Source organism: Astyanax mexicanus, chromosome 20 (assembly GCF_023375975.1).
Source record: "Astyanax mexicanus isolate ESR-SI-001 chromosome 20, AstMex3_surface, whole genome shotgun sequence".
Taxonomy (NCBI): domain Eukaryota; kingdom Metazoa; phylum Chordata; class Actinopteri; order Characiformes; family Acestrorhamphidae; genus Astyanax; species Astyanax mexicanus.
This window is the reverse complement of record NC_064427.1, coordinates 39207376-39220893: the sequence shown is the minus strand read 5'-3', so window position 1 is coordinate 39220893 and position 13518 is coordinate 39207376. Positions and strand designations below refer to the sequence as shown.

The 13518-nt window shown below is 37.1% G+C and overlaps 2 protein-coding genes across 13 annotated transcripts in view; both read right to left on the bottom strand.

Moving 5' to 3' along the window:
- The window catches only part of stard13a (StAR-related lipid transfer (START) domain containing 13a), a 522041-nt gene that overhangs the window by 107484 nt on the left and 401039 nt on the right, over positions 1–13518 (bottom strand). The window lies entirely within an intron of this gene.
- The window catches only part of nbeaa (neurobeachin a), a 314222-nt gene that overhangs the window by 145225 nt on the left and 155479 nt on the right, over positions 1–13518 (bottom strand). For all 10 annotated transcript variants that reach the window (XM_049468902.1, XM_049468904.1, XM_049468903.1 and 7 more), the window contains exons 9-10: positions 2578–2775; positions 955–1088 (exon numbers count right to left, since the gene is read on the bottom strand). In XM_049468902.1, coding sequence (XP_049324859.1) covers positions 955–1088; positions 2578–2775 — 332 coding nt within the window. The remainder of the gene's footprint in view (positions 1–954; positions 1089–2577; positions 2776–13518) is intronic.

Genomic DNA, 13518 nt, shown 5'->3' with positions numbered 1-13518 from the left:
GTGTCTAAAAGCGGAGAGAGTGCGCATTTCTAGTGCAGAAAAACTTGATAAAGAGTCTAAAAGCAGAGAGAGTGTGCATTTCTAGCGCAGAAAAAACGGGCAAAAGAGTCTAAAAGCAGAGAGAGTGCGCATTTCTAGCGCAGAAAAACAGGCAAAAGAGTCTAAAAGCGGAGAGAGTGTGCATTTCTAGCGCAGAAAAAACGGGCAAAAGAGTCTAAAAGCAGAGAGAGTGCGCATTTCTAGCGCAGAAAAACAGGCAAAAGAGTCTAAAAGCGGAGAGGGTGCGCATTTCTAGTGCAGAAAAACTTGATAAAGAGTCTAAAAGCAGAGAGAGTGCGCATTTCTAGCGCAGAAAAAACGGGCAAAAGAGTCTAAAAGCAGAGAGAGTGTGCATTTCTAGCGCAGAAAAACAGGCAAAAGAGTCTAAAAGCGGAGAGAGTGCGCATTTCTAGCGCAAAAAAACGGGCAAAAGAGTCTAAAAGTTGCTGTAATTAAGGAGTTTAATATTAAGAGACATCATGAAATTAAACATCAATTTGAAAAATCTTAGTTTACACAACACTGTCAAAGATAAAGATAGTAAGTCAAGTAAAATGGTGTGTAAATGAAAGTAATCAGGAAAAAGTATTATTTAAAGTGGTATATTTCATTATTTGTTTTATTACAGAGTCTGTGGCCCGTGACTTCAAATATATTTCTCCTTCTGGCCCCCAACAAAAAAGGGGGGTTAGGTGTGGGGTTAGATTCCTTCGAGAATCGTTTAACTTTAGCAGAGTTACGTTTAACTGAATAGATATTCAATGTAAGGTTAGGTGAGCATCTATAAAGCATTTATTGATTGATATTTTATGATTTTCTATATAAAAGGAAACTATAGTCTATGACTAAGATTAATCCCAGTCTGGTTAACTGCCTTGACGTGTGGATTACAGGTCAGAGGCTGGAGCTACTTACCATACAGTGGTCTCCACTGGGCTGTCGTTGGGCTGCCGGTAGTCCAGCTGAGAGAAGAGTGGGAACAGGACCTGGATGCCCCCGATGGAGTGAATGGCACTATGAATGGAGTGAGTGACGATGGCCTTCACGTCCTGTTGAAGCAAAACATACATACATACATACAGAGAGGTTAACCATGGATTAGAAGCTCGGAGTAATGATACTCATCTTAGTTAAGCTGTGTGAAAAATCTGAAGAAATGAAGGCTGTCTACGTTAAAGAGTTAATGCACACAATTCATTTAAAATCGTTTTTTAGCTTGCTTATGTATTAGTTTATACAATGGCCAATGCAGCACCAGCACACATTAATGACATTACTTACAGATACAATAAATAAATAAATAAATAAAAGAAAAAAGAAGCGATAGATAAAGTGATAAACTCTGGTTCTATACGCTCTCGGCGTAGCTACACAGGCTCTTAAAGGGACAATGTACACATTACTAAATATTGGCCTGTACATATTTCTTTCACCCAGGCCATTTAAATGGTCATCCCCCCCTATTTTGAACGTGTGCAATACCCAACACTTCCTGAGATTTTTATACTCATCAAATTAAGATTTAATTCAGATTTTTTTACAACTAAGCTGAGATGTTTACAAAAAATATCCAATATCTATCCAATTTCTCATGCATTCTTTATTCCAGCACCACGGCCTCGTGCCTACGACCGCAGCAGTGCCAATATTACATGTTATATCACAAACCTCAAGTGTATTACTTCGATTATACCACAGTTCAATTATCACCGTTTATTGAAAGATTTTGAGTTAAAGAGGACGAGCTGTTTGAAACTACGATCTGTTTGTAGCTGCGCTGTTTGGTTTGTAAGCGCTGCATCGTTGCTAGGTGACATGTATTTGGCGAAGTAATACATGGAAAGCTTCGTATACAGTACATTACCGGCTGATAACGGCACTCAAAGAACACCATAGACCATAGAGCACTCATAGAACACATAGTATTTTTTTGACACCACTACAGTGTATACTTTAGCTTGATTTTTATTATTTTTTACTTCCTTTAGAATGTTGTTCTTTACATTGTGCTCAAATGTCATGAAGAATTAATCAAACAAAAAATGCTCTAAAATAAAATAGCTTTTACGCTTTTGTGAAGATCAGAATGGTTAGCCAATGCTGGACTACTGCACCAAAATATCTGTATTTTATTCATTTTATTGCATTTGTAAACCGAAAGAAACAAAATCAGGCACTCATCTGTAATGATGATTCAGGTAGATATATTTATATATTTATACTTATGTATATATACTTATATCTATGCACTTTATGTAAATAACACTATATATTGCACTTCTGGTTGGATGCTAACTGCATTTCATTGGCTCTGTACTTGTACACTGCACAATGACAAAGTTGAATCTAAAAAAAAAAAATCGTACTATTTTACTATTAATGTTTGTTGCATGTGCCAACAAGGGCATATATTTACATGAAATATATATGACATATATATATCTGCTTACAGTTCTCCAATTGGTGCATCTCTATTTGTTAATTCTGTGTGGTGAAAGTGTGTGAGACGATGTTTGTGTGAGTTTTGTGAGAGTTTACCTGCAGCATGAGGGCGTGTGGCGAGTGGACGAAGATGGAGGCGTTCTCTCTGGGCGAGGACTCCAGGCAGAGCTGGGCATCAGTGGCTTTGGCGTTGTAGGTGAAAGCTATACTGCTGGCCAGCTTCCCATCATACAACACCTGCTTATGATGCTCAGCCAGGTGGATATCACTCTCCGACTTGAACTTAAAGGTGCTCTGAGGTGAAAAGAGAGAGAGAGAGAGAGAGATTTAAATTTCTATAAAAATCCAATAAAACAGCTGTGCAAAAATCAGTGTTCATCTTTCTCAGCTTACGCAATACTGATGCTGCAGAACTCTGAAGAGCCTGATAACAAATAACAATACAATAACAATTTGCCCCCATCCTGAAGAGAAGCTTTTATATCTGTTATCCCAGAAGACAGCAAAAGTAAGATAAAAATGTAAAGAATACAGACCGATTAGTGTGCTCAATACAGAGTAAAAACTTTATGCAGTAGGGGTGGGCAATATTATATGGTATACAATATATCGTGACACAGAAATATCATGATATTAAAAATCCATATCGTGATAATAGGGCTGTTCTGTCTTAAAAGTAGTCTATTATTTACTGTGAAGCTTTAGGTGTATTTATTGTATAATTGTTTTAGTTTGCAGTTTATATGCATGCACTAAATATTCTGCAATATTATTTGCTGCATTATATTATTTTATGCTATATTATTTATTTACCACATTATGATTATACTGTTATACTATTATACTATATTCCTGAAATGAATTAATTATTTTTGTTTTCCTATATCGCCAAGTATATCGTTATCACAAAAATACCCTGAAATATCGTGATATTATTTTAGAGACATATCGCCCACCCCTAATATGCATCTGTACTACAAGGATGGAGGAGGTGATGCCTCTCTTCACTGATGAAGATCAGACATGTTTTATTAAGAACAAACAAACCAAATACAGCCAAAACAGCCAGCTTCATTTTGGAGAAAGGTTCTGTGGACTGATGAAGCTAAAATTGAGTTATTTGGAGGACAGTATGCACGGGGAAAAAGGACACAGCATTCCAAGACAAACACTTCACTGCTCCCCACAGTAAAATGTGGTGGTGGTTCATCATGCTGTGGGGCTGTGTGATCAGTGCAGGTACTGGGAATCTTGTTAAAGTTGAGAGTCTCATGGATTTCAGTCAATATCAGCAGATTCTTGAAAACAATGTTCAAGAATCAGTGAAAAAGTTGAAGTTAAAGCGCCGGGGCTGGATACTTCAACAAGACAACGACCCTAAACACTAAACTCTGCTCTAAATCTACTAAAGCACTAAAGTATTCATGCAGAGGAACAAGTACAGCATTCTGGAATGATCATCTCAGATCATCTCAGACCCCAGACCTGAATATTATTGAATATTATCTGAGGTGTGATTTAAAGAGGGCTGTTCATGATCAGAAACCATCAAACCTGGAAGAACTGGAGATGTTTAGATGTTTAAAGAAGAATGATCCAAAATACCTTCAACCAGAAGCTTCAACCTGACTCTTATTGGAAGCTATAGGAAGCGTTTAGAGGCTGTTATTTCTGCTAAAGGAGGATCTACTAAATATTGATGTAATTTTTCTGTTGGTGCCCAAATTTATGCACCTATGTATTATTTCACATTTTCTGTAAATCCTATAAACTTTATTTCACTTCTGATCTAAACAACCACTGATTTATAAAGGAAAATCATAAAAATGACCAGGGGTGCCCAAACTTTTTCATACCACTGTATTCTGGTTTAAAATAAGTGATTTTTTTTTTTTCATAGTTTAAATGACTTTTGTATTAATCTACAAATGCAGAACATTTTTAAATAATGTAAAAAAAACAAACAAACACTGAATTAAAGTGTGTATTTCCAATTCCCAGAAAAAACAAACAAACAAAAAAAAAAACACTTAGTACATGGCAGTAGGGGTGAGCGATATGGCTCTAAAATAATATCACGATATTTCAGGGTATTTTTGTGATAACGATATACTTGGCGATATAGGAGAACTAAAATAATTAATTAATTTCAGGAATATAGTATAATAGTATAACAGAATAATCATAATGTGGCAAAATAAATAATATAGCATAAAATAATATAATGCAGCAAATAATATTGCAGAATATTTAGTGCATGCATATAAACTGCAAACTAAAACAATTATACAATAAATACACCTAAAGCTTCACAGTAAATAATAGACTACTTTTAAGACAGAACAGCCCTATTATCACAATATGGATTTTTAATATCATGATATTTCTGTCTCACGATATATTGTATACGATATAATATTGCCCACCCCTACATGGCAGTGGATCCAACCACTGAAGCAAGTCTGATAATTGCCATTTTTTTTCTTATCATGAATGTGATCAATTTTATCATCTACCGCACTAATCTCCCATTTTAATTTTAAAATGATCTACTGTTCTAATTATTGAAAAAATGAAATATACAGCATTTGTTTCTTATTTTTCCTTTCTGAAAATCTCTCCCCAGAACTGCGGCAGCGTCACTCTATTAAACTGTACTGCATTATGCATTTTGTGAATCATTACACCTCTAGAAAGGCCAGAGGACAGACTGTGAGATATTGCGTGACTTTCAGCAGTCCCGTTCGCCCGAATTCTCTCTCTTGGCAGCGTCTGCTGCAGCGCCTGCAGTGGAATATAAAACCCTGCTTTAATTTCTAAATCACAGCGCGGGCCACATGCGACAGTGCATTATCCTAATGAAGAGGCGGAGGTGCCATCCTTCTAATGGCCTGGAGACTGCCTGCCTCTGCAAAATCACCACCGTGCCATCACACAGCTTACACCCTCGCCACCATTACACCATTACAGTATCAGACACCGGCGCTGAGCACACAGCCGACACTGTCTAACCGTCGCACCTCAGATCCTAAATCTGTATCTTCACTTTTTTATTGCATGCATATGCAGAAAGTAAACTTACTGACAATAAAGAAACACAACAAGATGGAATGGAATGAAACTTGTGAATATAAATTATATTATAAATTATATATAATATGATATTAAGGAATAATGAAAGGATAAAATTTAGATATGGTTGGGCAAAGAGGCTCTGAATGGCAACCTGTCACACAAACCCTTTCTGTGTGTGGATGAGCATTATCCTGCTGAAATATTCTAGTGGGAAGCCCTGCAATTAGAGGTAACACATGGCCACAGGATGTTCTGTACACATCATGAGCTGTATAACTACTAGAGACGACTGTACAGCAAATGCAGGACTGAAGCAAACATCACGAGGCCTCCATAATCAAATTTGGATTTGTTGCTAATCATTATATACTAGTGCATCTCCAAAAATTAAAATTGCATTGAAAAGTTACATTTCAGTAATTCAGTTCAAAACTCATATATTATATAGATATATCAAATTTATATTTTTAAAGCGTTTCTTTTATAACTTTTACTGTTGATGATTATGGCTTACAGACAATGAAAACCCAAAAATCAGTGTCTCAGACAATTTGAATATTATATAACTCCAATTGGTACTTTTGGAACTGTGAGCAGTGTGCCAAGTCCTGCTGGAAAATAAAATCCGCATCTCTCTAATAGTACAGATCAGCAGAGAGAAGCTGTAAGATATGAAGTGCTGTAATCTGTGATTTTGTGGGAAAACAAAACTGCACTGACTTTAGACTTGATAATAAAACACAGTGGATCAACACCAGCAGATGACAGACATGACTCTCCAAACCATCACTGATCATCAGTAAATTTTACATTTCATTTAAAGGAAATCAAGGGATCAGAGTCTGGAGGAAGAGTGGAGAGACACACAGTCCAAACTGCTCGAGGTCTAGTGTGAAGTTTCCACCAATCAGTGATGGTTTAGAGAGACATGTCTGTCATCTGCTGGTGTTGATCCACTGTGTTCTATCAAGTCCAAAGTAATACATATAAACACTTAAGAAATAAACACTTAATATATATCACTCTGTGTTAAATGCATCTATATAATATATGAGTTTCACATTTTTGGAAAAAAATTACTAAAATAAAAAATATATATTTTTTAACTTGTTCACACCACTGCAAGATTGACTGAATTACATATGTTCTAGATGGTGGGCAATTCCTCTTATCAGTGTCTCTCAACTGGGCAAAATGTCTAGCATAAGAGGTTTCTCACCAAGAGGTACCCTGCCCAAAAGAAGCATATTAAAGGCTATTTATAGAGCATTTATAGAGCTTCATGTGGCAAGACCCAGCATGTAATCAACCCACACCTGTAATCAGCTCATATGTACCTGAGACTGCATAACTGCATGCCAGTTTTTTATCTGGGGTTCTCTTTACTATGGCTCTGCTGTTCCCATACAGGACCAAAGTGTGCAAACTCTAAACACACATTAGCTTTAGCATTAATTACAATTAAAAAACTGAATGAGAAAACCTTTGGGAATTTCAGTCATAAGGAGAAGATTTTGCTGAGCTCCAGTTTGGCTGCAACACCGTGGCCTGTAGATGACAGTCGACACACTGCTGATTAATGAGCTGAGATTAACTGAGATTAACTATCTTTTTTGGTGCTTTAATATAAATATTTTATTAGAGATTAATACTCAGTTTATGCAGAAGTGTGTGGACACTCATTCAGATTGGATGGAGGGTGTGGACTCACTGGTATAGGCCTAGTGTGTGAGCGCATGTGTTTAAGCAGAATTACAGCTCTGGGAAAAAAAAATTTAAACCACTTAAAAATGATGAGTTTCTTTGATTTTACCAAATTAAAAACCTGTGGAATATAATCAAGAGGAAGATGGATGATCAAAAGCCATCAAACCACCAAACTGAATTACTTTAATTTAAGTGGCATAAACCTATCCAAAAGCAGTGTGTAAGACTGGTGGAGGAGAACATGATGCAAAGATGCATGAAAAAAAAAAAAACTGTGATTAAAAACCACCAGGGTTATTCCACCAAATATTGATTTCTGGAACCATGTTAAAATAAGCTACGCGGGATGAACCGCTAGCTAATATCACCCTGGTTTACCGAAAGACTAACTGCGCTAACTGCGTCCAGCTTTAGTGGAAATTTGGAAATCTAAAATTACTGTAAATAAATGGAAGTGTTTAACTCACACAGGTAAAGAAATCTGTGTAGATTAACATACAGAACTCATTTGACTTTAAAATAAAATGTTTTCCTTAAGAATTACAATAAAACTATATATATTTTGTGTGAAGACCACTGCAGTGTCTTTAAGTCAAATTAAGCATTAGTGGACTTATGTTATGAGGTTTGTTTGGCTTAACTGTCTTATTGAAAGGTCCAAAAACGTCCAAACTTCTCATTCTACTAGAAATAGCTGATATTTCATTAAATCCATCTTGCCCTCCATATGCTGTAGGTTTTTATTGGCAAAGGAGGGAGTCATTGATATTTTTTACTGCAGGCATGGTGTTCTTTTTCATATATTCATAATTCTCCATACTCCAGGAATACTGCTAACACACACACTCAAAGGTTTCTAATTTTGGTTCATTGCTTCGCAAAACAGAAACCCAGAACTTGAAATGAAATGAAAGAAAACTGGAACCTATAAAAAAGACGAAGCTAAAGCTTGGCCATCACTGGACCTTCCAACAGGACAATGACCCAAACATACATGTAAGAAAATCCACCAAAGCTTGGTTTAAAAAGAAGCCTTGGAGATTCTGAAACATTCGTCATCGTTGCCTGATTGAACCCTATGTATGTAACATCTTCATCATGTTAATGAACTGAAGCTTGTTGGTTATAAAAAAAATGCACACCAGCTCTACAGCCAAGAAAGCCCTGCAGCGTCTCTACTTCCTCCGGAAGCTGAGAAAGGCCCGTCTCCCTCCACCCATCCTCACACTCTTCTATAGAGGGACCATTGAGAGCATCCTGAGCAGCTGCATCACTGCCTGGTTTGGGACCTGCACCGTCTCTGACCGCAAGACCCTCCAGCGTATTGTGAGGACAGCTGAGAGGATCATCGGCGTCTCTCTCCCCTCCATCACGGACATTTACACCACCCGCAGCATCCGCAAAGCAACCAGCATTGTGAATGACCCCACTCATCCCTCACACAAACTGTTCTCCCTCCTGCCTTCGGGAAGAAGGTACCGCAGCATCCGGTCCAGCACGACCAGATTCTGCAACAGCTTCTACCCCCAAGCCATCAGACTCCTCAACTGCAGAGACTGAACTGATGGTTTTTCTGTACATGCACACACACTCTTACCCCACTTACCCCAGAACATGGAAAGCACTAAAAACCCTACTACCTCACTGGACTCTATTGCACACTGTGTAATAGAGTAATTACTACCTCACTGGTCTCAACATTTTTTCGCACACTGCATAATTTGCACACTGTCTTGTTATTTATTATTCTTTGTCTGTATTGTGTTGTATTGTCTGTCTGCACTTTTTGTACTGTTGCACTATTGTTCTGTCTACACTGTGTTTATGTGCACCATGGTCCCTGGAGGAACGTTGCTTCGTTTCACTGTGTACTCTGTATATAGCTGAAATGACAATAAAAACCACTTTGACTTTGACTTTGAAAAGGGCTAAGATACCTCAGAAACGGTGTCAGAAGCTAGTGCCAGGCTGTTTTACATTTGAAGCTGGCCATAACTGCAAAATACTGCTCCACTAAGTTCTAAAGACGTCATAAAAAGAAATAGAAATGGAATTTTGTGATGAATTTGGAGAAACTTTTCTGGGGAGCTGCTGTCATGATTTTTTTAGGACATATTGCCCAGCCCTGCTGAGTCTTTCCTTCCTTCATATCCAGCTCATGCATCAAATCATCAGTCCATCTATTCTTCACATCACTGCAGGAAGCCTGTACCATCTGCAGCTCTGCAGGTGTGGAGGCTTCACCGCTCAACCTAAAATCCCACACAGGTTACAGCGTCCAGGTTACAGCTCGCCTCTTCGTCCGCCAGAGCTTCTGAGTGATGCTCAGAAAGAAGCAAGTACATGAAAAAAATTAGACAGCGTTAAAAAAGTATTAGAGAGTCACGAATTAACATGCAGCAAAACATATTCATGTAGAGCAGACAATGCTGCCTGTCCAAGTGTAAAGCAGAAAACGGAATTAAGTGAGCCGCCGTGCCCATGAAATGAACTCCATTAAAGAGCTCTCGGCTCAGCAGCCTGTCTTTCAGTCTCTCTGCTCACAGCTAAAGAGCTACCTGTCATATTAGAATACAGAAAAAAGCCTCATCCCTCACATAAAGAGACATAAAGCTGAACAGCAGAGCTACAAACCATACAAGCAGAGACACAGAGACACAGCCTGCAAAAAGCTAAAGCAGTACATTAACTTTATTGCAGACAGTAAGAACCAAAGATATTTAAATCTTTGTCTGCTTAACTTTATTTTCTTAGTTAATGTAATATACAGCTCTGTAAAAAAAAGTTTCTGAATCAGTTTCTCTGATTTTGCTATTTATAGGTTTATGTTTGAGTAAAATGAACATTGTTGTTTTATTCTATAAACTACAGAAAACATTTCTCCAAAATTCCAAATAAAATATTGTAATTTAGAGCATTTATTATATATTATTTGCAGAAAATGAGAAATGGCTGAAATAACAAAAAAAAAAAGATGCAGAGCTTTCAGACCTCAAATAATGCAAAGAAAACAAGTTCATATTCATAAAGTTTTAAGAGTTCAGAAATAATCAATATTTGGTGGAATAATCCTGGTTTTTAATCACAGTTTTAATTTCATGCATCTTGGCATCATGTTCTCCTCCTCCACCAGTCTTACACACTGCTTTTGGATAACTTTATGCTGCTTTACTCCTGGTGCAAAAATTCAAGCAGTTCAGTTTGGTGGTTTGATGGCTTGTGATCACCCATCTTCCTCTTGATTATATTCCAGAGGTTTTTAATTTGGGAAAATTAAAGAAACTAACTAATTTTAAAGTGCTCTTTTACCCCCCCCCCCCCCCCCCCCCAGAGTTGTACATTTGTTCCTGCATGTTAGTCCTTTTTCTGCAGCCATGCCTTGTAATGTAATGTGTGCAGAATGTGGTTTTGCATTGTCTTGTTGAAAAATACACAGATATTCCTTGAAAATAGCATATGCTGGTCCTGCTGTAAATGTAACTCCATACTGTTGTACTAACAGTTATTATTAAATCACAGTTTTACTTTGCCCTGATCCATATTGGAAACAAAATATGTTCCAGAACCAGAGGTGGAAAAAGTACTGAAAAATTGTAATTAAGTAAAAGTACCTTCTACTCAAGTAAAAGTAAAAGTACCCATCTAAAAATCTACTCGAGTAAAAGTAAAAAAGTACTCAATTTAAAATGTACTTAGAGTAAAAGTTACATAGTTACTTTTAATTAAATTGTTTTTTATGAACTATTATTCCACATAATAATTTGGATCTTTCAGGCAGTATTTGTTCAGATCACCCATTAAACATTTTCAAGAACAAGTGGCATATGTTATAATCCATTTTTTTTTCTTTACTCTTAAGAAGTTATGGTCATATATGTGACTATAAACTGTATTTTATAGTTTTACAGGTCATTGTTATATTTTAACTTGCCATTGTTTTAACTGCTTTATTTACATGTTTTTTTATTTACATTTAAGCAGTTTGTTTAATGATAAAAATACATACCACCACATGCTTTCTCAGGTTTGATGTGGAAGTTTTGAAAGCTGCAGCTCTGTCCGGACGTTATTGCCTCGTTATTCCACAGGCGAGCATCCGTGCGCCGGCGCATTTGCGCCAATTTTATTTTTTTTTTAATTCAGATAATTTATTTTTTCCCAGCATTTTATTTATTTTTTTACTCAGTAACGGGGAGTTTTCCATTGTAGCGAAGTAAATTACTTGTGTCAAAATGTACTTGAGTAAAAGTAAAATTACCTATTTTAAAAACTACTTTAAAAATGACAAATTACTCATAAAATCTACTCAATTACAGTAATGTGAGTAAATGTAATTCATTACATTCCACCTCTGTCCAGAACTGAAGTAGGATGAATATTGTGCTTTATTTATTTTATTTGTACTTTCCATTTTTATCTAACTTTGCAAATCATGAAACATCACAAATAATGATCATATCAGATTGAGTGGGCGAGTCAAAATTTGTTGCAAATAAAAACAATCCCCTTGCGTAAGCAAACATATCAGACCATAGACTGTGTATAGCTGGACAGAGCATCGTCTCTCAAAAGTGAAGCCACCACAGGTCGGGCGCCCCCTGCTGTTCGGTTGCAGAAAGCTGTGTAACTCCACCCATCCCCATAGGTTTCAATGGTAAAACAGACAACTTTCAATCACGTTTTTTTCTAATATACTGTAATTCTACCTCCATTATTTAAATGCAGCAGCTAGAGTAACCTCTGCTTATATTGTTAAATATTTATATCCCCACAGAATTCGTTTTTAAAACGTTATTCAGCTCTATTCAAAAAGGTGTGGTTATTGTAAAAGGGCTGGTTATGGGCGGGACCAATAACAGACCGTCAGCTCCGCTCAGCTCCGCAGCCTGTGACCTCGAGGCAGCCCTCAGGGGCGGAGTTATTTAAATGAGTAGGCGGCCTCTCCACTGTCTTTCTCCCTCCTCTGGTCTCTACTGCGCAGAATCGGGTATCAGGATCGCCAACATGGAAGAAGATTTTGGCTTCATTTTCATTGAATGAATGGCAACAGAGACACGGCGTCCATCTTTTTTTACAGTCTCTGTATCAGACCAATAAAGCCTGAATTTGAAGTGCAGCAACTAAACAAGCCAAGACCACAGAAGGCAGTCAGTTCTGGATCACCTCCAAATCTGCATTCTAATTAGGGATGGGCAGTATCCACTTTTTCACACCACCATACTGTGTCAAAACATCACAGCGGTATATGGTATTAGTGGTGGCAGGGATCTGCTCAAGTTCTGTGTTTACGTGGCTAAAATACAATCTAATTCTGGGGTATTTTTAAACTGAATATAGTGAAATATGTTTAGCTTGCTTACTATAGGTGTTACAATTCTCTAAATCCTTGATTCGATTTTATTTCTGATTTTAGGGTCACGATTCGATTCGATTCTCGATTTTCTTTTTTTTTTTTTTACAGCAGAGAGGCCTACGCCAGTTTTAGATTAGTCTATGGTCAGTCATTGGTTTGATTCATCAAATTTACAATATCTTATTTCAAAAGGTGGGCTTGATATAAGTGAAGCAAAGTGATACAAGTGATCTGTAATACACCACATTAGGCACTAATGGTCAAATTTAAATAATTTAATTAAGATATATATGTAATGCCATCTAGTGGCTTTTTTTGGTAGCAGCAGTGTGCACTATTAAAACAGCAATGTGCAACATAACAAAATAAATAATAAAAAATACAGGAACAGTCATGTACAAAATAATAGAACAATTAGAGCCTTAACAAACTGAACTCTATCCTACTATAACAGTTAAACATGAAAAATAAGACTTTAAGACTTTTTCGGTCCCTGAGAATGAGAAGTTTTTTTCTTTAATAAAGATATATTATTAACTTTATCTGAGAGAAAGATGCTCCTTAAGGTACCAACCTAGGGTTGCCACCTTTCAAAATTTAAAATAGATGGACACCCACCATGGCTTCTCATTTAGTTGCCAAATAAAGGACAATTCTGTATTTTACAGGATGGGTGGCAACCCTACGCCAAACGTGCTAAGCGCTAGCTCTTTTGCCGTTCAGAGGTGAGTATATCAGGCTGCAGCCTCCTTGTTTACTATGTTAAAACAAGCTACGTGGGAGGAACTCCTAGCTAAAATCGACTATGGCTAGCGGTTACCTGCTAATGCTAATGCTGCTGCCAGCCCCAGTGGAAATCTGGAAGTCTAAGCTTATTGTAAATAACCAGAAGGCCTTTACTC